This window comes from Pipistrellus kuhlii, unplaced genomic scaffold, assembly GCF_014108245.1.
Source record: "Pipistrellus kuhlii isolate mPipKuh1 unplaced genomic scaffold, mPipKuh1.p scaffold_m20_p_3, whole genome shotgun sequence".
NCBI classification, from domain to species: domain Eukaryota; kingdom Metazoa; phylum Chordata; class Mammalia; order Chiroptera; family Vespertilionidae; genus Pipistrellus; species Pipistrellus kuhlii.
This window is the reverse complement of record NW_023425529.1, coordinates 178,381,623-178,409,322: the sequence shown is the minus strand read 5'-3', so window position 1 is coordinate 178,409,322 and position 27,700 is coordinate 178,381,623. Positions and strand designations below refer to the sequence as shown.

The 27,700-nt window shown below is 46.5% G+C and overlaps 1 protein-coding gene across 2 annotated transcripts; it reads left to right on the top strand.

The window, feature by feature from the left end:
* The first annotated feature begins 1,133 nt into the window (after positions 1–1,133).
* On the top strand, positions 1,134–27,700 carry ASAH1 (N-acylsphingosine amidohydrolase 1). Of its 2 annotated transcripts, XM_036459265.2 has the most exons (14): positions 1,134–1,297; positions 12,343–12,389; positions 15,939–16,029; positions 18,263–18,349; positions 19,271–19,349; positions 19,884–19,958; positions 20,799–20,844; positions 21,501–21,645; positions 22,178–22,232; positions 22,318–22,399; positions 24,639–24,770; positions 24,870–24,993; positions 25,452–25,508; positions 26,618–27,700. In XM_036459265.2, exons 1-14 carry the CDS (start codon positions 1,211–1,213, stop codon positions 26,705–26,707), a joined length of 1,197 nt encoding a protein of 398 aa, XP_036315158.1. In that variant the 5' UTR covers positions 1,134–1,210; the 3' UTR covers positions 26,708–27,700. The 2 variants fall into 2 exon arrangements, with proteins under 2 accessions (XP_036315158.1, XP_045444887.1); XM_045588931.1 differs by lacking the exon at positions 19,884–19,958.

Sequence of the window (27,700 nt, the reverse complement as noted above, 5' to 3'; positions counted from 1 at the left end):
TCCTTCAGAAGCTGGGTTTTTCCTGTCGGACTTTCAAGCACCGCTCCCGGGGTGATGGCGTCCACAGGAGGCACGGATGCCAGGCACATGGGCCTGTACACCTGCTTGTGTTCCAGGCTGCTGTCCTCCTCCAGCTCAGCTCAGGCTGCCAGCCTGCAGCCCTTCAGTTAGGCGAGAACAGGCCGAGTCCATCCAAGGGCAGGGTGCGCGGTGCCACCGGCCAAGCCCCCTGTGTCTAAGCTGGGTACCCGAAGCCTCAATTCTGTGCCCTGTCAACCGCTGTGAGAGCCCCAGTGGGTTATTCACAGCGTGGGGTGTCCACGGGGCACCCCCTCCCGGCCCCAGACATGGAGCCATCGAGCCCGTCCAGGGACCCCGGGTCAGGAGGAAGAGCCTCACTCCAGGCACACGTGGGTCGAGGCCACAACGATTTAAAAAAAAATTTTTTTTTTTATTGATTTTTTCACAGAGAGAGAGGGATAGAGAGCTAGGAACATGGATGAGAGAGAGATCGACCAGCTGCCTCCTGCACACCCCTCACCGGGGATGTGCCCGTACCCAACCGGAATGGAACCTGGGGCCCTTGAGTCCGCAGGCTGACGCTCTATCCGCTGAGCCAAACCGGGCTCGGCAGCGTTCCCGACTTTCGTGAGTTGTTGGGTCCATTTCGTGGAGGTTTGGCACCGAGCGGCCTGAGCGCAGCCCTCACCCCGGGCCACCCGGGGAGGCTGCACAGGCGGCCCCGGGTCCGAGGGGCGCGTGCCCCCCGCCTCCTGCCCCTGCAGCGGGGACCCGGGAGCGGCGCTCCCTCCCCGGCTTCGAAGTCCGCGCGGGGATCCCCGGGGCCCGGCCCCGCACCACCCCGTCGGGGCGGGGCTGTGGCTCGGCCCAACCACTGCTCGCGGGAGGAGGGGGGGATCCGACCACAGCCCGGGCCGAACGCCCGCTCTGCCCACCACCCTGGGGGGGAGTCCCTCCTCCGCGCCGGGGCGGAAGGGTGACCCTGCTCCTCCCGCCCTTCCCGCGCCGCCGAGGAGCGCCGCCCCGCCTGCCCGCCCCGCCCGCCTCCTCCGCCGCCCCCCCCGCCCCGCCGCGGTGGTACGGCCCTGGCGGGTCACGTGACGGAGGGCGCGGCTCGCCCGGCCCAGGAGGCGCCGCTCGCTCGCTCGCGGCCTCGGCGCGTCTCTGCTCGGCGTCGGCGGCGGCTGCGATGATGCTGGGCCGGAGTCGCCTGCCCGCCGGCCTCCTGGCCCTGGCCGTGGCCGTGGCCGTGGCCGTGGCGCAGCACGCGCCGCCGGTGGGTGAGCCTGCGGGTCGCGGGTGCGGGGGTGGCGGGGAGGGCGGGCGTGGGAACACCTGGTCCCCGCAGCACCCGTGCAGGTGTCGCGTTTGCCTGCGCGCGGATTTGGGGGGACGGGGAGGGGAGAGGGGGACGAAAGAAGGGGTGCGGATGTTTGGGGGCACAGCAGCTAGGAGCAGACTTCTCAGGGAGCACCTGATCCCCGCAGCATCGGAGCAGGTGTCGCGTTTGCCTGCGCGCGGATTTGGGGGGACGGGAGAGGGGGAAGGAGGTGGGGGGAAAAGAAGGGGTGCAGGTGGTTGGGGCACAGCTGTTAGGAGCAACCTCTCAGGGAGCTCCTGCTCTGCAGAACCGTGGCTGTGATTTACACACACACACCCCCACCCCTTGATCTTCAGCGGGGGCCCTGGTTCCCCCAGTTCTGGGCACGCATTCTGCACCGCGGAGAGCACCTGCCAGGCGGCCTGGGTGCATGGCTCCCCGGAGCGGGGGGCGGCCTGGTGACTCGGGCGTTCCCTTCCCCTGATGGGGACCCCGGCGCCCGGGAAGGCAGCGGGAGCGGCTGCCGCGCCCTCCCCCCAGGCCATGGGGCCGCCCGTCCCGGGCTGCGGTTCTGTGCCCCAAGTTCCAGGAACACAGACTGCAAAGGCGAGGCCGCAGCCTGACCCGGACTGTGCCGCCGAGGAGGAAGTGGACGGAGGGAGGAAAAGTCTAGCCAGAGGTCACACTTTTGTTTACCGAAGCGTGCCTAAACTCAGCCTGTGACACCGGGCTGGTGCTCCTGCTCTTTCCCAATTCTCCTCCGGAAAAGCAGCGAGACCGCATTTCTCTTTGCCAGTTTGATCAGATCAATGGCACTTGACCTGAGCCTGGAGGAGGACCTAGAACAGCTTAGAGAGGATGTTGACAAGTTAGGAGCAAGATGTGTATTCTCCGACGCTTATTTCTCTAAGGATATCATGACATCCATCATGGATAACGTCATGGTGGGATTAATATTCAGCGGTTAAAAGTTGTTATCGTTCCCGGCTGGCATGGCTCAGGGGTTGAGCAGCCGTCTGTGAACCAGGAGGTCACGGCTGGGTTCCCAGTCAGGGCCCAGGCCCAGGTTATGGGCTCAGTCCCCAGCGTGGGGCATACAGGAGGCAGCCAGTGAATGATTCTCGCTCATCATGGATGTTTCTATGTCTCTCCCTCTCCCTTTCTCTCTGAAATCGATAAAAAAAAATAAGTTTTTAAAAAGGTTATTGTGTGAAGCAAGTAAAAGCAGAGTACAGAGGAGTATGTACAATGATTTCAGTAACAGAAGGATGTATAATATATGCATGTGGACAGGATTGGAAGAGTATAAGGAAACATAAAATGGGTGTGTTTACCATGGGTAGGGAATGAATATGCTTTGAAGTGGTTGGAATCAGGGAATGTTTAAAGACATTATTACTTTGATACCATCCATGCCCTTCAGCCAAACTCCCCAGGAACCACAACTGGTCGTTCAACAAATCATCACTCTTTGTGGCGAGGGAGGGAGCACAGCCTGGGTGAGCGTGGGGCTCTCAGGAAAGGCCTTAGAGAGAACCTGTTCCATAATTGAGAGTTTGGTTGTGTGATCTGGAGGTCCATCTCAGGAACCGGGGGTTTGCTGGGCATTGAATGCTTTTAGAAAGTGGGGCAATTCCCTGATTGGGCAAAGAAGACACAGTCATTCATTTAGCAAGAGAAGGGGGTGTTTGGTATTTTGTGGGTTGCATAGCACCCTTGTTTTCGTCCGTGTGACACAGAATCATGAGTGGCCTTGCTTTGTCGGGCTTTACCCTGCCTCCCTGGGCTAGGAATTCTGTGAGATCTGTTAGATCCAAAAAGGGGGACAGAAGTGGCCTGGCCGTGGGTGTCCGACCAGCGTGATCACACTGAGGTCTGGTTGTGAGTCTCAGAGAAGTTTCAGCTGTCGGCGGCTGCTTTTTTCCTTCTTTCCCAATACTTCACTTTTTTAAGCAAGAGTATTTTAAAGGCTGTTTTTAAGACAAGAGGAGCCAGCTGACTCCATGACTTGAATAGTCCTTCCCTAGAATAGTGGTTGTCTGCATCTAGCCCAGCTTCTGAGGTCGGTGTGGGAAGCTGCTTGAGAACTTCCCGTTTTCCTGTGAGAACGAGGAAAGCATGAAACTAAAATCATTAAGTCAGAATGCTGGCTGTCATTCTGATTTCGTGGCCTCCCAGTTTTTGTGGTTAAGGTGTTCTTTCTTCTATGCATGTGTGTGTTTTTTTTAACATCTCCTGGGAGGATGAAAAGTTGGACCCCCCGTGGGCTGGGCTTCCCTCTTAATTTCATCACTGACCTGGAAAATCTGGGGAGTCACGGCTGAAAGGATCTCTGGAACCTCACGGAAGTTTAGTGACCTCCATCTCTGACAAGAGTAAGCCGTTTTTTCACTTTGAACCATTTTACATGATACACATTGTATAGCCACATAGGGACAAAAGCTATTTCAAAACTACTCCTGACTTATGTGAATAATGAGTTCCCACTTTAAATTACACACAAAAAGTCATTTGATTGGAATGTCTGTGGGCTTTGTTTCTTCTTGTTTGAGGCTCTCAGAATATAGCATATTTTAAGCTCTTCCTGAGTCATTCTTTACTGTTGATTCTAGAAGGAGACCTATTGAGGGATGGTGGTAACGAGAGTGATGCAGAAAAGTCGGGAGAGGGAGGCAGAGTCAGCAGGCTCTTAGGCCTTGTTCAGGATATGTTGTTACTGCTTTCAGAGAAGAAGGGAGAGGGAGAGAAAGATAGAAACATCAGTGATGAGAGAGAATCATGATTGGCTGCTCCTGCTCGCCCCACACTGAGGATAGAGCCTGCGATCCGGGCTGTGCCCTGACCGGGAATCGAACCATGATCTCCCGGTTCATAGGTCGGCGCTCAACCACTGAGCCACACCGGAAGCCATGGATAGTTTTAAACAAGATAAGACAAGAGACCATTTCACTAAAAAGATCACTGTGTGTGGAAAGGGAGCCAGGGTGGAGGGGAGGAGACGAGTCCAGGGGAGAAGGGGGGACCTTCAGGGGGAAGTGTCTCCACCGAGTTGAAGGGTTGGATGGGGGTGAGAGGCAGGCACCTTCTGGGTGCTCAGCGTGGTGAACGTGGAATCCCAGGGAGCATGGGGAGAGAGATGCTGGGGGTGGAAGAGTAAAGGTCACTTTCCTTCTGCTTAGGTCAGATTTCCAGCCCGAGTCCGGAGCTCCCCAGCAGGCCTTCGCGGCTGGAGCTCACGAGGGAGATTCGGGAGTGACAGGCATAGTGCTTGAAGCCGTGGGAGCAGGTGGACATGGAGGGGGAGGGGTTATAGAAAGAGAAGAAAAGAAGAGGCCTAGCAGGTGGGAGGGGATCGTCATTGTGTAAGTGCTGGCGAGGATGTGGAGAAAAGGGAACCCTCGTGCACTGTGCGTGGGATGCAGACTGTGCAGCCGCTGTGGAAAGCAGTGTGGAGTTCCCTCAAAAACTAAAAAATGGCCGAAACCGGTTTGGCTCAGTGGATAGAGCGTCGGTCTGCGGACTGAAAGGTCCCAGGTTCGATTCCTGTCAGGGGCATGTACGGTGGTTGCGGGCACAGCCCCGGTAGGGGGTGTGCAGGAGGCAGCTGGTCGATGTTTCTTTCTCATTGACGTTTCTAGCTCTCTGTCTCTCTCCCTTCTTCTCTGTAAAAAAATCAATAAAATATATATTTTTAAAAATAAAAAAAAATAAAATAAAAAATGGAACTGCCTTATGACCCAGCAATTCTCCTTCAGGGAATTTATCACACACAAAAAAACAAAACAAAACAAAAACAAACCCGGAAACAATAATTGGGAAAAAATATATGCACCCCCATGTTCGTTGCAGCGTTATTTACAATAGCTAAGATTTGGAAGCAGCCCACGTGCCCATCAGTAGAAGACGGATAAAAAAAGCTACGGTACATTTACACAATGGAAATGGAATACTTCTGTGCCGTAAAAAGGAAGAAAATGGTACCCTTTGTGACGGCCTGGGTGGACCTGGAGGACATTATGCCAAGTGAAATAAGCCAGTGAGAGAAAGACAAGTATTATATAATTTACTCATATGTGGAATTTAATGAATAAACTGAACTACCAAGTAAAATAGAGACAGACTCATAGGTAGAGAGGAGGTAGACAGCTCTGTTGGGGGATAAGGGAGGGATTGAGCAAAAAAGAACTCAAGGACATGGACAGCAGTGAGGGGTAAATGTGGGGACAGGGAAGCAGGGGGGTAGAAGAGAGCACGGAGATGATAAATGGCGATGGAAAAACATATATGTATATTTGGTAGATGAAAACCCAGGGTCCTATTTACATCTAAATTTTACATTTCCTTAAAATATATTTTTATTGATTTCAGAGAGGAATGGAGAGGGAGAGAGGCAGAAACATCAGTGAGAATCATTGATCAGCTGCCTCTTGCACACCCCCTACTAGGAATGGAGCCCATAACCAGAGCATATGCCCTGACCAGGAATTGAACCGTGGTTCATAGGTCAGAGCTCAACCCTGAGGCCCCACCAGCCAGGCTTGCCTTTTGTTTTTAATAAAACCAAAATAGTAAAAGAAAGAAAGAAGAAAAGAAAGAAAGAAAGAAAGAAAGAAAGAAAGGAAGGAAGGAAGGAAGGAAGAAAAGAAGAAAGGAAGGAAGGAAGGAAAGAAGAAAGAAAAGAAGAAGAAAGAAAGAAAAGAAAAGAAAAGAGAAGAGGCCTAGGCCCAGGCTAAGGGACCGGTGCATGCAGGTGCCAGGTAGAGAAGAACTGAGCACGTTAATGCAGCAGCCGGAGGGGAGAGTGAGAGCATGGCACAGTCACCTATGCTGATGCCATTGACACGTCAGGTGTCTGTTGGGCTTGGCAGCTGGAGCCATTGCTCACCTTGGCCAGCACAGCGCTGGGAGCAGGTAACAGGCTGCAGCCGGCTGAGGAGAGATCAGAGGGGAAGGAATTGGAGTAGGAGATGGCTACTCTCAGTAATAACGCTGAGCAGATCCCTGAAGTGTGTGAACACAAACATAATGGCTCAGGAATTAATTGCCGAATTGAACTTATTTTCATGCATCAGCTTCTTCTATGACCTTAGCTACTGAATCAGGGTTTAGCAATGATTTCCACAGAGTTTTCAGGAATCATGTAAACCCCACCCCATCTGACCAGTTTTCTTGTCAGTGCATCTGCTTGTCCCCAGTATGTACCCAAAGGTAGGAACACAGAAGGTAGAGTCTGTTCACTTCGTCAGTCTGCAAATACTGCACACCTACTGTGTGCCAGACTGTGTTCCAGATGCTGGGGACAGGTCGATGATGTAAGGTGTAAGGTCCCTGCCCTCATGGAGGACTTATTCACATTTCTTTCACCTGAATGTCATCCCATCCAAAGTGAGACAACAGATGAAAAGCTTTGCATGCTCACTTGAATTTGCTATATATGCAAGAAACATGCCTTTTCTTATTCAGTAGGTGTGTGTCTGCCCTGTTGTGCACGGTGAACATGTTAAGAAAAATCTTCTTTAGAAAATAGTTGTTGAAATAAAGCATTGGATTAAAATTGCCTTGCTAGAATCGTTCAGCTTCTTTTCTGATGGTATAATTTCTTTATTTTCGTTGCCTTTTTCTGAGTCTGTGAATCAGACAAGAGCATGAAGGCTTTTTGCACGTCTTTTGTACGCCTCTTCACCAGGTGCTCACCGATTCTTCAGGGCTCAGATACTTTAAGGAGCTGTACAACTCCTGCCATTGCTTTTAGGTGTGGGCCATTCAAGTCACTAATGGAAAAATTTCCCCTTTATTTATTATTTTACTAAGTATAGTATCTCCTAGCCTTATAATTAGTTTGTCCTAATGAGTGGGAGGACATAAAGACTAATTAATTTAAAAGAGGATCAAGTTCTTTCTAAATAACCAGTATGATCAGAGGATTCACTGACCCAGAAAGTGTTCACAGAACATTTCAGCACTTCCTCTGGCCTTAGGGAGCAAAAATGAGAAAGGGGCATGAGAGAGAGATGGACCGGAATTCTGAGTTGCTTGTGTGTTTTTTTTCCTGGTGACAGTAGCACCAAGCGTAATATGCCTAACCCATCGTGTAGAATCTCTGCCTCTCATCTATTTAAATGTATGCTCACCTTGATAAGGTTGTCTATTATCAAATCCATGTGCAGTTAAATTTGGAGATAGCAAGGAACTTTAAATAACAAATGCGCTCATTGTAATTCTGTGGAAGTCTATGCATAGATTTTGAAACCCTCTTTCCTGATAGAAATCTCCCTTTTAGGTGAGGGTGTAGCTGTCTCCACTCTACTCCCCCCCCCCCCCCCCTCCAGTCAGTTTAAAATGACTTTTTTACCTTTTATTCTTACAGCCAGATTCTATGCAGTTCATGTATTAGAATTTCATGTTTACCTATTGCAGCTGTGATTATCACAGGACAGTATCTTTCCAACCTCACTCCTACATGCGTGATGGCTAGGTTACTCTCTCACCTTTGGGGCAGGTTGGGTCCTCTCCTAAGACTTGACAGAGCACTTTTAGCTTTCCTCTCGGTTGTCTCATAGGAGATAGAGTGGCTTTGGGACCCAGGCCAGCCATGCAAATATGATTATGAGGGAGAGATGAATATCATTAAATTTCATTGGCTTGCTGAGTTTACTTCAGCCATCATTAAAGCCCTGAAGGAAGGGCAGATCCTCGCCAACCAGGAATTAAACGGGGGCGTTGCTTTTGTTGTTATCTCTGTGGGAAGCGCTGAGAGAGCCAGAGAGCTGGGTTGGGGTCTGGACTCCAGCTCTCTCTCTCACCAGCTCTGTAACCAGCTCATCATTCATGGAGCCGGGCCTTGAACCCACATGACCCTACAGTCCCTGATAGCTTGTGGCAAACACATTCAGGAAGAGTCCAGAAGCTTTAGCTAGAAATAAATGGTAAAGATTGATTCATAGGCTTTAGGGTCTGCAAACCATGAACACGAAGCAGTACCCCGAGGGTGCCCAAGGAGACAGAAAAGCTGACTTCCTGCAGGAAAAGCACGTTCTTAGCAGAACCGGCCCTGCATGCTGAGCCTGTGGACCGGTCCGTAATGGCCATCCTTTAGATGACCTGTGTCTGCACACCTGGGCCTTCTTTCCTGAGGTCCCTGGGGGTGGTCAGAGGGTTATCTGAAGTGGTACAGGGAGACATCTTTGACCCCCGTATTTCAAAAAAATATAGTTTTATTGATTTCAGAGAGGAAGGGAGAGAGAGCTAGAAACATCAATAATGTGAGAGAATCATCCATTGGCTGCCTCCTGCATTCTCCCTACTGGGAATCGAGCCCACAACCTGGACATGTGCCCTCCTGGTTCATAGGTGGATGCTCAATCACTGAGTTCCACCGGCCTGGTGACCCCTGTACCTTTTTCTCCCTTCTTCCCATCTACATACTTTTACTCTTGCTTAAGCAAACATTGATAACATGATTGTAACGGAAAGATTTGTAGATATCGGTCATTGCCCAGTGTAACTATGATTACGTTTCCTTTCCTGAAATTCTAAAGCCGAGCTTCTAATGGCACCGAAAGAATATTTAAATATATACTCTGTCAGATACTCATACTTGAACTGTAATTTTGTTTCTTCATATCTATATCGTGCCTTTCTTACACGGATTGTCTGCCTTGGACTTTCTGGTTGCTTTCTCTTTTTCTCAGCAACCGAAGGAGCCAAACCTATGTCATACTCACTATGTCCTGTATTTTTTTCAGCTTCTGACTTATTCTCTCAATGTTTATTCCGTTCATTCTTGAAGCCTATGAAACTCCCATTGCATCTGGGACCTTTTTCTTAATAATTGAGTCATACTTTTCTGATATGACCGTTTCCCCTGTAGTTCTGGTGGAGTGTGTGTGTGTGGGGGGGGGGGGGGAGGTTATTTTTGCTCGTACATTCTGTTATTTGGAGAGTAAGAATATTCAATGAGGATGGAAGGAGCATTAAGTGAGGGGCCATTAAATGGCAAAAAAAAAAAAAAAACCCCACAAAAAAACAAAACCCAGCCCCACCCCTGCAGTCAGCTGCCATGTAGCCTTATTGAGGCAGAAAACTGAGCCCACACTCTGTCCCTCTCTTTCTCTCTTTCACACATGTGCAGCAGCCCCACACATGTGCAGCAGCCCCACACATGTGCAGCAGCCCCTAGAAGACTCTGACTAGATGGTCCAGCAAGGCCAAGGACGGTTTGTGGGTGGGTTTGTGGGGGTTGGTACTCGGATTCCCGAATCGCAGCCCCGGGGAGTCGGAGGGGGCAGGGGTGCCCAGACCCCGCCTGCCAGCCCTTCTTGGAAGGCCTTGTGAGCTAAGGACCGGTTTCAGAATTTTAAAAAGTTGTAGGGAATCAAAAGATTACTATTTTGAGACGTAAAGGTAAAGATTGCAAGGAAGTCACATGTCAGGGACCATAAACGGCCTTTGTCTGGAACACTTCACACTTGTTCTTTCGCTCATTGTCTGTGGCTGCGCCAGCCTTTCACTGCTGCTGTGGGCACTCAGTGACTCAACAACAGCTCACTAAACAATAACAACCAGGACGCCATGTTATTTTAATCTTCTTTAAAAATTGCCAAAGCAAACCTATCGTGTCAAAACGAGAAAAGAAGCTAACTCTCGAGGCAAGGCAAAGTGGAGTGTGGGCCATCTTGTTACCGGGCTAGACGGCAGACCCTGTGTTTATGGTGCAGTGACGCAGAGTGGCGATACACGAACCCAGAGAGGTGACGTTACAAGATGGAGCAGTCTTCACAGCACCCCCAGCTCAGAGGGGAAAGGTGATCAGAAAACGTCGAGCAGAGTATCTCATCATAGCAGAATCCCTTTGTAAACTTTAAAAGTGAAATGAGGATGCAGCCAGACAGTCTCCAAGTAGTTCGTTGGTTAGCAGAGCAAGGAGAGCCGTTGGCCAGTGCGGCTTACTCCGCAGAGGACGGCAGCCCATGAGAAGACCTGGTCCACACCATGAGCCTTCAGGGGAGAGCAGCTGCCCAGGACGCTGGCAGCAGCATCGATAGCAATCGAAGAACAAGGCACGCGATTCTCGACATGACTGTCACCTGTTACTGATCCGTGTGGGAGCACCGGTGCCCAGTGTGAGAGGAAGGAACGAGTCTCTATGAATAGTCTGTCTGACACAACTGCAGGTTGAAGCTGAGAACTCGGTCATTCCGTGAGAGCTGGAGTGGGATCTGCTGTGACTGGTAAAAATATGTACGAAGCAGAAAAAGGCTTAGTTGGACAAATGTATAAAACTTGTAGAAATGGTGTTTAAATGTTGTGGCTGTGAATTATTTTCTCTGTTGGCAAACACTGTATGCCTGGAATGTACTTGAACCTGTCATGTGCTGTTGAACAGGGAATGTCAGCCATGAACTTCTTTCGCTCCCTTAGACGTAGTCATCCTCACTTCTGTGGACTCCCACCACCCAGCAGTGACACAGGCTCGCAGCGGGAAAGTTTGGCTGGGGTTTGTAAGCTCAGGGCAGAGGCTGACATTTGTGAACCTGCACCTCCTTCATCCACTCTGATTAAACACTGAATGGCTTTGGGAATTAGCTTTTGCTAAGTTTATATGGTTCTCAAATGGATATTTAATATAAAATATTGTTACCTTGCAGTAACTTAGAAACAGAACTTAAATTCTAATGATTGAATTAGCCTTTGACAATTTGATACTTGGTAACTGTTTCTTAATAAAAATCCTCCCAACATCACAAGGCAAAACAGCACTCATACGAGAAACTTACACTGTAGCAAAGTTATTTTGACAACAGTGAACGTTAGAACCACAGGTCATGTCAAGCTGCTTTACACGTAGCCCAGACTATTAGACGTTAAAACGAGATGTGAATGCTTCGTTCTCACACAGGCTTCCTGCAGATAGTTTCTGGGCTCAGAGGACAGACCCAGCAGTAGTTCCTTTCTTACTCCTTGCTTATTGTGAATTTTTCCTCCCCTTGAAAAATTATTTTACTTGGATAAGATTGGATCTCAGAGGTAAGATAAACATGCTTGCTCTCTTGAACTAGTAATTAAGGGACCTTAAATCCATGTGGACTTTTTTGCTGGTGTTAAGATCTGGTTCTGTTTTACTACTGAGCTTGAACACTCCTCCGGGAGCCTCATCCATTCATTGCCTCCGCCGTGGCCTCATTCATTCATTGCCTCCGCAGGGGCCATCACCTCCAGGCCACATGTTTGGTAGCGAAGAGGGACACAAACATAATTATAATGCAACGCTCAAGTATGGTAATGGCGCTGAGTGCAGAGGCTGTGGGAGTAAGCAGGAGGGACGACTATGTTCATATGGAAAGTAGATGAAGACGTCACACACACACACACACACACACACACACACACACACACACCGGCATTGGAACTGGGTCTCGGATGCTGAAGCCAGAAGTTGCCCCGGGAGAGAACAGGCCTTGTAGGCAGCGGGCACGGCGCCTGTACAGACAGGCATGGAAGGGCGAGATACATTAGGACGTGGCTGCACGTGGCCACGGAACGGGGCGTGGCAGGAAGAGAGGCTGGGAGGGGAAGTTCTGACCAGATGATGAAGGGCCCCGGACAGCGTGCCCTGAAAATCTGGTTTGGGATGCAAATCTTCATTGCAGTCGGGTTGGCTCATAGATTCAAGTAACATCACATTCTATCAAATAATTCAGTGATAAATCAGCCTATTTGACATACATTTGCCATCTGCTTAGGCTTCCTCTCTACACGCTAGGATATATTTGCAATACAAATGGCAAATTACTAGGGCAGATGGAATTGAGACGGAACGTGCACTTATGTTTGAGATTTTCAAAGTGTTTACAGGAGGAAAAGACTATTAAGAGGCATTGAAATGGTCTGAAAGGGCAAACCATACTTGATTTTGTCTTCATAAGCTTTAAATGTTTTTGCAAATTGCCTGTTCAATTTGTTATTTTCTGAAATTGTACATTTTCTTTGTTTGTTTTTAGTGGACAGAAGACTGCAGAAAATCAACTTACCCTCCTTCTGGACCAACGTGAGTAAAATGTAAAAATGAGAGTTGATCAAAACTCACATTTTCCTGTGTAATGTTCTCATAAAAATAATGGCAGTGAAAAAATTTAAGTCATGTCCTTTATTCTAAGAAAGACAAACTTCTTCTTCTCTCTCAAGTTTGTGTATTATGCATTTGACTAAGACGTTGGTCAAACATGAAAATACCTCATGATTAAAATGCTCACTTCTAGGGGGGAGGAGATTTCTATTCTTCACTAAATTCTTCTACCTACCAGTAGGCACTTTCCTCATCCTCACAAACGCAGATCTGACCTGGGATTTTCTATGGTGCCTGAGTGTAAACTACCAGATTATATTGGGACAAATGATGTAGGGTCTTACAGGTGAACCATACAAGCAATAAACCCTGGCATGGTAAACAAATTTATCAAGGGAAAAGCAGGATTGGAAAATCTGGAGGTAAGGCCAATATTTAATGTACTGATGTTCATATTTGTAGTCTAGATATATGGGTGGCCTTAGATCCTTTGTGGCTGGCTACTTGGGTCTGTGAGAAAGACTGGGGCTAGCTCACCAGTCCAAAGGGTACCAGGGTGTGGGAGAGAAGGGAAAGTTATAAGGCAGGCAATCTTTTTAAAATATATCTTTTATTATTTTTATCGAGAGGAAGGGAGAGGGATAGAGATTTAGAAACATTGATGAAAGAGAAAAATTGATAGGCCGCCTCCTGTACACCTCCTGCGGGGGATGTGCCCACAACCAAGGTGCATGCCCTTGACCAGAATCGAACATGGGACCCTTTAGTCCGCAGGCTGACGCTCTATCCACTGAACCAAACCAGTTAGGGCATAAGGCAGGTGATCTTGTTTGCCCTGCTCTTCATGCTCAATGAAAGTTGCCTTCTGGGACGGGGGTGAAGTGGGGGCAGAGTAAAACTTTAACCAGTATAGCAAGATGACTTTTCTGAATCTGTAGCCTCTAATTATACAGTTTGTGCTGCACTTGTCTTCATAGCCTCTGTTCCAGGTACGACGAAACTGTACTAAATGAAATTTTTTAAAAATTTATTTTATTGATTTTTAACAGAGAGGAAGGGAGAGGGATAGAGAGCTAGAAACATTGATGAGAGGGAAAGATGGATCAGCTGCGTCCTGCACACCCCCTACTGGGGATGTGCCAGCAACCAAGGTACATACCCTTGACCGGAATTGAACCTGGGACCCTTCAGTCTGCAGGCCAACGCTCTATCCACTGAGCAAAACCGGCCAGGGCTAAATTTACAGGCCTTTCTGTAGAAAGAGGCACACCTTTGGCAGGAAGTAATTTAGAACCAGTCAGCTTCTATGTTAGTCTAAAGCTGGGGCAGGGTCCAGCCCTCCCAGGGTTTGCTGTCCCCAAGGTCTCCTTTCTGTCTCTCACCACTAACTGCATGTTCGTCCTCGGAGCCTGGTGATGGTGCGCCTCACTTGGCCGGTCTCCCTGCCCCAGTTCATTGAACATTTACTGAGTAACTTTCCATGTTCAAGGCTTTTTCCTGCTCTCATTGCGCACCTTATATGGGTCTATGAATTGATTGCCCAGCCAGCCTTCCCTGCTTTTAACTGGTTCGAAAGTGCTGATTGTGTGAGAGTGTGTTCATACATGTGTATACACACATTTACAGATAAACATTGTTTTCTTATATTTATACATCTACGTAATATAAATATTTTTGCACTGGTATTTCTGCCAGATTCCTTCCTAAGGAAATGGGATTTTGAGAATGCTTTGAAAAGAACAAAATGTGTTGATTTTGTTTGAAAGTCTGTTTCCAGAATCAGGGGTGCGCTCCTTGCCTGTCCTAATCACACCACCAGTGGCTGCTGGTTCGCAGTTTCACAAAACCCCACACGTGGTCCTAGACCCCGAGCGCAGCAGCACATTTAGAGAATCAGTAGTTAACTCGTGACAGCAGAGTGTAACTAGGAGCACAACTCATGGCTTAGGGCAGCGTTTCTCAACCGCTGTTCCGCGGCACACTAGTGTGCCGCGAGATGTTGCCTGGTGTGCCGTAGGTGCAGACAAGACAAGAATTTTATAATTTTTCACTATTTTGTTTACTTAATATTTCATAATAAAGTAATTATAAAATACTTTCTTTGTGTTTATTTGATTCCTATTCAAGAGAATTACTTTATATATAGTCAATATAGGCACAGAGTTAAATTTTTTAACATTTTCTAATGGTGGTGTGCCTCGTGATTTTTTTCATGAAACAAGTGTGCCTTTGCCCAAAAAAGGTTGAAAAACACTGGCTTAGGGACTAACCCGTCTCTGCCGTGGATGTAAGTATGGGTCACGTTTTACTTTAACAGCCAGGAACACGGTCACCTATCCTAGAGCAGCGGTTGCCAACCATTGGTCCGCAGACCAGGTGGTCCCTGGGGTCCGAAAGGTGGGCGGCCGCTGACCTAGAGCAATCCTTATACCCCCCCCCCCCCCAGCAGAGCAATAATGGGGCAAATGCTGGCTGTTTTCAGGCAGTTTTTAGCTGACAAATCACTGAATGGCACACCCTTAGGGGCTATTTCAGTTTTGTAACCAGTGCCAGAAGATAATGTTTCCATAGCAACAGAGAGTAGTTGTTGAGTTCATCCACCAGGAAGAAAGGGGGCCCAGGCCCCCGTTGCTAAGGGAAAGGTGCGGATGTTGCTGTGTCCTCCGCAGAAATTGCTGTGTGTAAATCGGTGGGTAGGGAGTTTGGGGTTTAGATTCACCCAGAGGAGTGAGAAGAGGGAGGTGTAGGAGGAGGACGACGGTGGCTGAGTGAAGAGCAACGGCTCTAACGCCACCATGGGGAACCAATGCAGGAGGCCCCCCTGGTGGAAGAGGACCCCGCGGACGCCCACGACGGCTTGGCGGTGGCGCAGCCTGTCTCAGGGGCAGGGTGACTGGGAGACCCAGTGGAGAGGTCCCAGGCTTAGACGGCCCCTCTGCAGAGACTCAGGAGGGAAGGCTGGGCAGGTATTTCCTAGCAGTGATATTCAGGCTACACAGACCTCTGGAACCAACATTGATTCTTTCCCGTAGCCACAGTCCACGTTCACATTCCAGAATGTATAATTCTAGACTAAGATTTCTGATATTCCTTATGAGGCTATACAGGGTAGGGCAGAAGTACCAGAATATTCGCTTTTGCAAATTTTGAGTACCAATTTCTCTGCATATTTTGTTGTTGTTATTAAACCTCACCCGAAGATATTTTTCCCATTAATTTTTTAGAGAGTGGAAGGGAGAATGGGGGGGAGGGGAGAGATGAGAGGGAGACACATTGATTGGTTGCTTCCACACTCGTCCCAACTGGAGCCACGGATCAAATGGGCAACCCAAGTATGTGCCCTTAACCAGGTATCAAACCCAAAGATCCTTCAGTGTGCTGGCCAGTGCTCCAACCACTGAGCAACACCAGCCATGGCCTAAGGTCTGTGTTGTCATTAAGGATCTATAACATATCCATATAGATATAACTCTCTAACCCCCATAAAAAAACCGCCTTTACCGTTTCAAGATGATGCGCCTCTCCTTGCAGCTATCGGGGGCCAGTGCCGTGGTACACCATCAACCTGGACTTACCGCCCTACAAGAGGTGGCAGGAACTGATCACCGACAAGGCACCTTCGGTACGCTGCAGTCTTAAATCTGATTTACTGAATATAATGCATGTATAAATGAACACCTCATGAACACTTTATGAAATTTCACATCAATACTTGAAGAATGAACTTTGGATACTTTTCTGCCATCCTGTATAGTAAAAGCCTAATATGCTAAGTGTCTGGTCGACTGGTCAGCTGTTCAACCAAAGTGCAATATGCTAATGATATGCTAAGTCCGCTCAACCGCTCACTATGATGTTCACTGACCACCAGGGGGCAGACCATACGACTGGTAGGTTAGCTTGCTGCTGGGATCTGGCCGATTGGGACTGGCAAGATGGGCCGGACAGGCCTTGGAGCCCTCCCGCGGTGCTCCCCTGCTGGCCAACCATCTCTCCCCAGCCCTGATTGCGCACCATTAGGTTCCCTCGGCCTTGCCTGTGCCTTCTCACCACCCGGGATCCCTCAGGGGATGTCAGAGAGCTGGTTTTGGCTGGATCCCACTGGCCAGGCCGAGGGACCCCACTGTTGCACGAAATTTGTGCACCGGGACTTTAGTTTAGCATAAATGACCTTAAAGGAAAAGGTGTCATTCCTTGGAGCTAGCGGCTTATTATTTATTTATTTATTTATTTATTTATTGACTAAAGTTTTACATTTGTCTTCTTTTTCCCCAGTTGACACCCCCCCACCCCCACAACCATTCCCAACCCAGGCAAGCCCCCACTGCCTCAGTGCCCGTGTCCATTAGATATGCTAATCTTCATGCATACAAGTCCTTTGGTTGTTCTCTAACCTGCCACCCCCTGCCATTTGGATCTATTCTTGTTCATGAAATTATGTCGATCATTATATCCCACATATGCGTGAGATCATATTATTCATCTTTCTCTGACTGGCTTATTTTGCTTAGCATAATGCTCTCCATTTCCATCCATGCTGTTGCAAATGGTAACATTTCCTTCTTTTTTACAGCAGTGTAGTATTCCATTGTGTAAATGTACCACCGTTTTTTAATCCACTCATCTGCTGATGGCCACTTAGACTCTCTCCAAATCTTAGCTATGGTGAATTGTGCTGCTATGAACATAGGGGTGCATACATCCTTTCTGATTGGTGTTTCTGATTTCTTGGGATATAATCCTACAAGTGGGATTACGGGGTCAAATGGGATTTCCATTTTTAACTTTGTGAGGAAACGCCATACTGCTCTCCACAATGGCTGCACCAGTCTGCATTCCCACCAGCAGTGAACAAGGGAGTGTTCCTTTTTCTCCGCATCCTCGCCAACACTTGTCGTTTGTTGATTTGTTGATGATAGCCATTCTGACAGGTGTGAGATGGTACCGCATTGTTGTTTTGATTTCCATCTCTTGGATGATTAGTGACTTTGAGCATGTTTTCATATGTATCTGGGCCTTCTGCATGTCCTCTTTAGAAAAGTGTCTATTTAGATCTTTTGCCCATTTTTTGATTTGATCGTTTATCTTTCTTTGGTTGAGTGGTATGAGTTCCCTAAAAATTTTAGAGGTTAAACCCTTATCAGAAATATCATTGGCAAATATGTTCTCCCATGCAGTGTGCTTTCTTGTTGTTTTGTTGATGGTTTCTTTTGCTGTGCTTTTTATTTTGATGTAGTCCCATTTGTTTATTTTCTTCTTAGTCTCCATTGCCCTAGGAGCTGTGTTGGTAAAGTTATTGCTCTGACATATATCTGCTATTTTGCTGCCTATAGAGTCTTGTAGAATTTTTTGGTTGCCTGTCTTACATTTAAGTACTTTAGCCATTTAAATATATTTTTATTGATTTCAGAGAGAGAAAGGGACAGGGAGAGAGAGATAGAAACATCAATAATGGGAGAGAATCATTGATTGGCTGCTTCCTGCATGCCCTACACTGGGGATTGGGCCAGCAACCCAGGTTTCTAACTGGGAATTGAAACATGACCTTCTGGTTCATAAGTCAAACTCTGAGCCACACCCGCTGGGCGCTTGGAGCTTCTTGTTCTCTTTCCTAGCCTTTGCCTTTGTTTGCCTCTCTCTGAGTCATCACCTTCATTTAAGTAGTTAATCAGAGGTCATGCTAAAGATGTATTTTGTTTACTCGTTAATTGAAAATAGTTTCAAAAAATCACCTAATTTTATTTAGCTACCTACAAATAAATCAAAAAGTTCTATATCTGTTTTCATTAAATCAATGTTAATATTAAATGTCAAGACTTTATGTTTATTAATGAATGCATTCACTCATTTTTCAGCTGAAGGTTATGCTGAATTACCTGAGGGATGCAGCGAATATATTTGTTCCAAGTGGAAAACTCATGCAGATAGTGGATCAAAAGCTGGTAAGAAATATTATTTCCTACAATAAATTTAGGAACACACAGTTCAAAAAAGGCTCTGGTATTTATTTAAAGGCATAATTTTACAACCTCTTCTAAGGAGCTTGGGCACGTTTGCCTTTATTCTAGACAACTGTCAGAACTTTGGGGACTGGACATTCTAGTACCATCAGAACAGGGACATGGGATAGCATGGCCAATTTTGGCTGTTAACTGTCCTTTAGTGTTTTTTAAAATCTTGACAATTTTACAGAGCATTTGGGCAAATATACCCATTTCATCTGGGAGTGTGGCGTCTCCTTCCCCTTAATGTACACTTGGGCTTTCAAGTTCGTTATTGAACATTTGGTGTCTTTCTTAAGTGCTTTGCCCAGGACACTGGAGCCCGCAGCAGCTGCAGCCATTGGGCATCACTGGGCTGCGTGTTTCCTGTGGCTGTGCAGTCACCAACCATTGCGTTTCCTCCTGGCCCTGCAGGGAGCCTCTGCTTCTCAGTCTTTAAATTTGGGTGGAACCAATGGAAGATCTAGGGTGCAGCCCCAGAACCCCTGAGAGTTCCTCTTCACCCTCTTTCTGTCTTTGCGTTGGGGCCTCCCTGGCCTGCAGGGTGCAAAGGATGGGGTGGGGCACCAAGGCCCTAGGACAGATGTCTTAACTTAATGACATTTAGCATTGGAAAATATTTGGTTGTGTGTGTGGGGGGGGGGGGGGGCAGTTCGCACATTGAAGGATGGGTAGCAGCATCTTCGGCCTCTACCCACTGGATGCCAGTAGTACCCTTTCAGTTTTGGCACTGGAAACTGTTTCTGGATGTCACCAAATATTCCTGGGTTTGGGGTTGGGAATATTACAAATCGTATGTAAAAGAACCAAATCTCAAAGCAACTCTTTAGGTCGAATGATGGTTAATTTACTTTGTTTCAGCCTGGTCTACTTGGCAACATCACTGGCCCTTACGAGGAGGAAATGAAGGGGATTGCAGATGTGACTGGCCTACCTTTAGGTAAAGCTCATTTCTCAGCTCTTAAAAATGTAATAAAGCACAAAATGTTTTCTATTGAGGTATGATACACATACAGTAAAGCGCACAGATCCTAAGCATATAGTTCAACAGAATTTTTAAATTACATGCATGTAATTGCAACTCAGATCAACAAACAGAAAATCCCAGCCACCCAGAATGCTCCATCGTACCCCTTCATAGACAATACATAATACCTTGTCCCCAGGTGACGGCTCTTCTGACTTCAACCTCGATTATTTTTGACTCTTGAACTGCTTATAAGTAGAACCAAACAGTATGCACTGCTGTGTTTGGTTGATTATACTTATTGTATGAATAGGATATTTGGCTTGTTTCCAGATTCTGGAGATTAAGAATAAACAGTTATGAACATCCTTGTACATGTCTTTTTATGGGCATGCCAAAGCAAAAGCTCACACGGTGATGATAGTCCAACCCTTTCTTGAAGAAGAATTTTCTAATAATGTCATGGTTCTGTATGTTAACCAAAAGATGTCCTATCTTTTCTCGTAGGAGAGATTATTTCATTCAATATTTTCTATGAATTTTTTACCATTTGCACCTCAATCATAGCAGAGGACAAGAAAGGTAAGTACGCTGAGGGAGGGTGAGCACTGCCAAGCACAGGGTCAAGGAAGAAACTTCCAAATGAGTGGGATTAGAACTTACAGAATCTAGGCTTGCCATGCAGATTCTGTGTATGTTGCATACAGTGTATGGATCTTGGTAAAGTTTTACAAGTGGATTGAAAACTATCCTCACTTTAAGATCATTGTAATGCCTATTGAAGTTTAATTCAGGCACACGAAACAAGTGGGAAGAAGTGTCTCAGATTATCCTCATAGTCTACTCGTACCCATCTTTGTTATTTGACATAAGTACCCACAGGGGGCGTCATTACCCCGTGAGCCTTCCCTTGAAGCCCAGGACCAACCAATCTTCTCCCACCATTTCTCAGCCCAGGGGCCCCATGGAGCCCACCCTTCCTTTCCCGTGTTTTCCTGGCACATCTCAGAGTATAGGGCATAGCGTGACTTACCCCAATTCTCTCTTATTTTTTACCTATTCTTTGAGGTGCCCAGGTGTTGGTGGCAAAGCCTGAAGCATGTTTGCAGGTCACGTTAGGGGAGGCTAACATAGCTGTGTTCGGGTAGGACCCTGTCATAGTGGGCCAAAGAATGACCATTGATCCTTCCCCCATATTCTTATCCCACCTGAAAGCCTGTGCTCACAGAGATTATGGGGGGGTATCTGGCTGATGTGACTGGTACAACAGTTTGGCTTATGGTGCCAGGACTCGGCTTATTCTTATTGTTGGATTGAGTAGCTGTGACTATCATTTAACCAGACTTCAGTGTCCAGCTTTGATTTAAGATTAGTTGTACTATCATAACTGCTCCTACATGTCTCTTGCTTACTTTCAATTAGGTCATTTAATACATGGGCGAAACATGGATTTCGGAATATTTCTTGGGTAAGTAAAGAAAATGGTATCAGTCCTTGAGAAGAATGGGTTTATTACAATGGTGAAAAGTCCCAGGTCACCCTCAAAGTGTGGCCAGAAGTGACAGGAGTGGACCACAGAGTTTTGAGATAAGATGGGTATACTCTTGCTCAGTTATTTGCAAGTCCGTAACTGAGTTGCACCTAGTGAACAAAAGTTTGGGGTGTGCTTGAAGGCCCAGATGCATGCAACATACAGATGCATGTCTAGTATATTGCTTAAAAGGAAGAATGGCATTCTATTTTATGTCTTCTTGCTCTTTCTTGGGGGGGGGGGGAGAATAACGGCTTTATAATTAGACACCTAAATTTGAATCTGCAGTTCGTTATTTATAGACTTATATATTGGGAGGAGTAAGTACCTTAATTTCTCTGAGCCTCGCTTTTGTCATGTGAAGAATGGAGGATAAAACCACCCATATTGTTCTTTTTTTATTGAATTTATTGGGGTGGCATTGGTTAATAAAATTATATAGATTTCAGGTGTACAATTCTATAATATTATACATCATCTGTAGATAGTATCATGTTAGATAGGTAAAGTTCCTAACATAATGCCTGGCCATCATCATCATATTCTTCGTTATCATCATTGTTCTTAAGTGTCACTAAATTTGTCTTTTATAGGTGGAATATAAATAATAACACCTGGACCGTAACCGAGCAGCTAAAACCTTTAACCGTGAATTTGGATTTCCAAAGAAACAAAAAGACTGTCTTCAAGGCTTCAAGCTTTGCTGGCTACGTGGGCATGCTAACAGGATTCAAACCAGTAAGGAATCTACTGTTATGTAATTTACAGGTAGCCCTGTGTCCTGCTCTTATGCTCCGAGGGTGGAATCTAAGGAAACGAGGCCCTAAAACGAATAAGAAGCCCCTGTGTGTCCCTTTGTATTTCCGGTCACCTTGAGAGGTCTGAGCTCCTCGCAGAGAAGGGTGGGAAGGAATGAAGGATTCCCAGCCCATTCTGTGAAAAGCATGGGGCTGGATGTCGAGGGCTGGGAGTATCAATCTGGAATCTGGTCCTGGCTCTGTCCCTCGGCACTTCAGGCATTAACTCTCCGCCCTGCAGTTAGTTAGAAAAGTGAGGCCAGCACCAGCCCACCTACTTGTCTCGTACACTAGGTGTGAAAATCCTTTGAACTTCGGAAAAGCTCTGTCTATACAAGGTGGTATGACCACGATTATTATCTTTGCATTCCCCGTTACCCAGTTCAGGTCTTGATATACCATGTGCAGTGCAGTGAGAGGCCTGAAACAGGATGGGCCAAGTTCCTGACCTCACTCCCTTGTCTTTTCCTCAGGGGCTCTTTAGCCTTACACTAAATGAGCGTTTCAGCACGAACGGCGGCTTTATGGGTGAGTGGAGGCTGTTACCTGACTGTACATTCTGGTGAACACCCACCTCTCCAGGTCCCATGACACTGTGTGTGACCTCTTCCAGGTGTCCTGGAATGGATTTTGGGAAAGAAAGATGCCATGTGGATCGGGTTTCTAACTAGAGCAGTTCTGGAGAATAGTACAAGGTAATCCATTTGCTTTATTATCAAATCTAGTATTTCATTTTAAGATTATTTTTATTTACATAATTAAAGTGTAACATTAGTTTAAGGGGTGAGGCGTGCAGCGGAGGCGGCAGTGGCCACGAATGCGCTGAGGTGGGGTGGGAGAGGTGGGGGGGCGGGGGAGGTGGCAGTGGCAGGGGGGAAGCCTGCCAGAAGTCTTGCAGGAATATTCCTGCGACAGGTGCCTAGTCCCATCTAATAAAAGGGTAATATGCAAGTTAACTATGACTCTGTCACAAAGATGGCGGCGCCCAGTCCCCTCAGCCTCTTAGGAGTCCTCCAGTCCTGGGGGGCACTGCCGCTGAGAGCGGGCAGCGTGAGCAGCCTGGCAGAATGCTTGCTTCACCATGGCAACACCCTTGCCGTATGGAGGCCTCTGGTGGTCCAGGGGCTGTGGGGGCTGGGAGTGGGGGAGGGCTGGCCCACAGCCTTCGCAGATGAGTGCAGGCCTGGAGAGGAGACGGCGGGTCCGCCTCCCGCTGAAGCACGCGGCTCCTGGCAGCTTCCGGGGAAGTGGTGAGTGGCCTACTGCTCACTCTATCACGCGATGGGCTACTAGTCTATAATAATAAAAGCATAATATGCTAATTAGACTGGATGTCCTTCCAGACATCCTTCCAGATGAAGCTGGGACTGCGAGTGAAGCCCAGGTCCCAGGTCCCAGGTGCCTGCCAGCGGCCGGAGGGAAGCCCAGATCCTGGGTGCAGAGGGAAGCTGGTGCCAGCAGCTGCGGGAAGGCAGGCCTACTCCTGCATTAATTCCATGCATTGGGCCTCTAGTATAGAATAAAATGGGCATTTTTGTCTTGTTCCTGGAGGAAGAGCATTCAGCTTTTTACCGTTGAATAAGATGTTAGCTGTGGGCTCATCATCTATGGCCTTTACTATGTCCCTCTTGACATGGTGTATGATTCTTTTAGTATATTGTTTATTTAAATTACTCATATTAAAATAGAAAAATACTTCCCAGCTTTATCTTCAGCTGAAGAATCATTTCAGAATTTTGTAGGTGAATTTCATATGGAATTCTTCACTTGTGTGTGTGGTGTATGTGTTTAAAGTAAGGAAGTTGTTTGTTTAAAAAGTTCTATCTTCCAGAACTTTAAGGCATAGACAATAAGGGTGGAAGATGATTTCTTAAGACTGTTGTGTTTGTCCATAAGCCTAGAGGAGACATTTCAGATCGATGTTTCACCACGCAGGAGTCAGAGATTGTTCCTGCTGAGCCGTTGCTCACCATCTTTTTTAAAATGTGCTGCTCAGATTAAGTGGCACTAAGATAGTGCCACTATGAAGGGATCTATACCCAAAATACAAATCCTATAAAGCCTAGCAACCGAAATAGCAGAATGACCAGAGACCAGAACCACCACGGTACTTCACCCCGGCCAGCTGCCCCTCAGCGGTTAGGGGCAGTCAGTCAGGCAGAAGTGGTTAGGGGTGATCAGGCAGGCAGGTGAGCAGTTAGGGATCAGCAGTCCCAGATTGTGAGAGGGATGTCCGATGGCCAGTTAAGGCCCATTCGACAGGGATCCCTGCAGGATTGGGCCTAAACTGGCAGTCGGACATCCCCTGAGGGGTCCCAGATTTCAAGAGGATGCAGGCTGGGTGAGGGGAGACCTCCCCCCCTCCCCCATGCATGAATTTCATGCACTGGGCCTCTAGTTATATAATAAAATATCCATTTAAATCATAATACCTGTTAACCTAGAAGTTATATTCTATGCTGGTGCAGAAATCTTATAATAGCAAAACTGCCTTTAGCCAGCACTACATCTACATGACCTAGAATAAAGGGCATCAATTCCATTTTTAATGCTTTCCAGGGAATAAGATTTAGTAATCATCTTTGAAGACCCTCTTCCTTGATCAATAGCCCTAATTTTGAATTTTTACTCTCTCTTCCCTAAATCCTATATATAGTGATCCGATTTTCCCTGTTCTATTGTTGAGTGAAAGGCATAGACAATAAGGGTGGAAGATGATTTCTTAAGACTGTTGTGTTTGTCCATAAGCCTAGAGGAGACATTTCAGATCGATGTTTCACCACGCAGGAGTCAGAGATTGTTCCTGCTGAGCCGTTGCTCACCATCTTTTTTAAAATGTGCTGCTCAGATATTTTTCGCTTCGTTTCTGTAGTTTAAAAACTTCCATTTCAAGTCAACTAAAAATGTTTCTTTCTGAAAAATGTGTTTATGTAGTTATCAAGAAGCCAAGTATATATTGACCGAAACCAAGATACTGGCCCCAGCATACTTCATCCTGGGAGGCAACAAGTCGGGGGAGGGCTGTGTGATTACACGAGAGAGAAAGAGATCCTTGGATGTTTATGAGTAAGTACATTTGTTAAAGCAAAGCAGGAGCTAAAGCACAGACTGACATCTGTACAGGCTTAAGGCCCCGGCCTGAGAGGAGTCTCTTTTCCTATCTAGACTCGACCTCAAGGAGGACAGATGGTTTGTCGTAGAAACCAACTATGACCGTTGGAAACATCCCTTCTTCCTCGATGATCGCAGATCAGCTGCGAAGACGTGTCTGAACCAGACAACCCAGGAGGTAATGAGCATTCACAGTCAGATGTAGAAAGAAAAGGTTCCCATCAGGGTTGTGTTAGCTCTGGCATTTTTATTTGGCCTTTGTAGAATTTACAAACCTCATGTTACCCATTATCCACGGATAGTCCCCACGGAGGTTTTTTGCTTTGTTTTTAAAGAGCAAAATTTTGCAGTGCTTCCCTTTCTAATTCTGGAAACCGCTTGGTGAAGCGGGATGACAGACAGGAATTAAAAGGGGAAGAAGAGTCAGAAAGGAAAGTGAAACATTAGAACCATGACCTGTGTTTCTAACAGCAGCCCCAAGGAAATTCATTTAGGTGCAGGGTGTGTGTGTGTGGGGGGGGGGGGGGGGGGTAGGGGGGGGTGTGATTGACAATGTGTTGGTTCCTAATGATCCATTTGTGTGGAGCTGTTGACCTCTGTATTTGATGTACTGAACAAACTATTTTTGTGTTTTAGAATATCTCATTACCGACTTTATACGATACCCTGTCAACAAAACCTGTCCTCAACAAGGTATTTAAAATATATACGTATATTTGCTTTTAGGGTAAAGAATTTGGTCCAGTTTTATCTTTCCCTGTTACCATCGGAGAAATCAGAGCTAGAATCACAAGGCATGTTCACTGAAGGCCGGGTTTTAAAAATGTATTTGTGTGATTAACAGAGTAACGTTTGGGATGGGACAAAGAACGTTTGGGACGGGACATTGTGTCTTGGATGCAGTTTGGTCAGAGTATTGTTTTTAGTTTTACTTGTATCGTTTTAGCCTTGACTTTTCCCTGGCCACCAGAATCTTATGCTGTACAACTAGCCCCTAAAACCTACCCAGTCCATTTTGAGGCAGAGCTTTGTGTCTTGGTGGATTAGGGTTTCTCGGGTATAGTTTAACTAGCGTTAGATAAACTATTACATCTTTTTATCTTTTTTCCACACGATAGCTAAAAATGCAGTTTCCTAGTCACCCAATGTACTAATAAGTCACCCTCGTGTATTCTAGATATACACACCCTGATTTTCCTATTTGTCCTTCTCTTTGGTCCTTCCCCCTAACCCTCCCTAAAATCAGCCTGCCTCTGTCACCTCTGCCCGTCGCATCAGATCCGAATCTGGCTCCCGCAGGAAGCCATTCTTAAGCCACTGACCCCGCCACACTTCTCGTTTGGCCCATGCCATCATCATGAGCTCACAGTCGTTATTTAGATTCCATGTGCCTCATGCGTATGCCTTGTAATCTACATGCCTGCATAGTGTCCTCCACTGGGTATGGTTTAAGGATACGGACAGCTAAAGCAACACTGTTCATACTCCATAGCATACCATTAGGCTCTGCATGACTACGGAGTATAGGCTGAAGGCTGCGTCTTACAGCATTGCTGGGGAAGCAGCGTGCTGCCCAGGAAGAGACCTTGCTTCTCTCCCAAGCCTATCATATTCACAACCTGGAAAATAGTCTGTTGAAGTCAGTTGTTTTTATTAACTTATTATTTAGACTTTATATTATTGAAATATATAACATTTGTTTTATAAATATTATATATAGCAATTTCATTAAGAAATGCTAATGTGAATCAGGACATCTTAGAATTGAAAACATCCTAAAGTAAAAATAACTTCTCTTTCAGCTGACTGTATTCACAACCTTGATGGACGTCACCAAAGGTCAATTTGAAACTTACCTGCGGGATTGCCCAGACCCTTGTGTAGGCTGGTGAGCACACACTGGGCCTGCAGAATGCACTGAGACATCGAGGTGGGAGCTCACGTGGCCCACCAGTGCAGCCACCTGACCGCTGACCAAAAGCCAAGACTCAGGGCAGCTTAAGGCGTGAGCTTGTTCGTCTCCGTATGTTTACAATTCACAGGCATTTGTGCCGCAACAGTTGATTGTTCTTATTTACAGATAACTGAAGTACAACAATCATTTAGGATTTGTTGAGTTTCATTTCACTTTGACATTTGGGGATGGGCAGTTAAACTGTCGTGGGACCCCCTTCCATAGAATAAAGCAAGAGTCTTGTGGGCGCTGAATCAGCACATCTGCGTAACAGTTATTGCAAATTGTTTTCCACTGTTATCTACAGATTTGTATATTTTCCAGTATAGCCGTCTTTTCCTCCTGGTACTAATTGCTACTTAAGTTAATACAGTTTGCCACTGTCTCCGGTTTGTGACAGCAATGTTATTTCACTAACTTGGAGGGAGAAATACATTCAGCTGTGTATTTCTTAATGGGTAATACCTGGGCCTTTGACTCTGAATAGAAATCCTTTTTAGGGGTCATGAAGCAATCAGTATGCAACACAGTCTTTTATACACAGAACGGAGGGATTTCCTTTTTCGTAATGACCCTACCTCCAGAAACCCCAGGGCGTTAGCTTCAAACCCGAGGCCCAGGTCCTGTGAATTAATGGTAAACATGTCAGACTTGTGCAAAATGGGGTATGAACCCATTTTTTTAACCTTCCTAGGGATCATCCACTTAATAGATTGAGTTTTTCCTTTTGATCAATATGTATTTTTTTAAACTAAGTAGTTACTAAAAATGTTTTTCAGAAATCAATATATTTATGAAAAATGCTAATCACACTTGTTAACTTTTCAAACTCTCACAATTAACTGTGAACTGCATGCCAGTTGGGCATGACCGTATCCACTTCATTTCTATGTCAGTTGTATTCATGACGTCCAATAAAGCAGTGTCAGCA

Bases quoted from the DNA above. Each gene is read 5' to 3' on its own strand.
- ASAH1 (XM_036459265.2), top strand. From the start codon at position 1,211: ATGATGCTGGGCCGGAGTCGCCTGCCCGCCGGCCTCCTGGCCCTGGCC. The intron at 22,233-22,317 runs GTGAGTGGAGGC...GACCTCTTCCAG, and splicing joins CACGAACGGCGGCTTTATGG to GTGTCCTGGAATGGATTTTG. The intron at 25,509-26,617 runs GTATTTAAAATA...CTTCTCTTTCAG, and splicing joins CAAAACCTGTCCTCAACAAG to CTGACTGTATTCACAACCTT.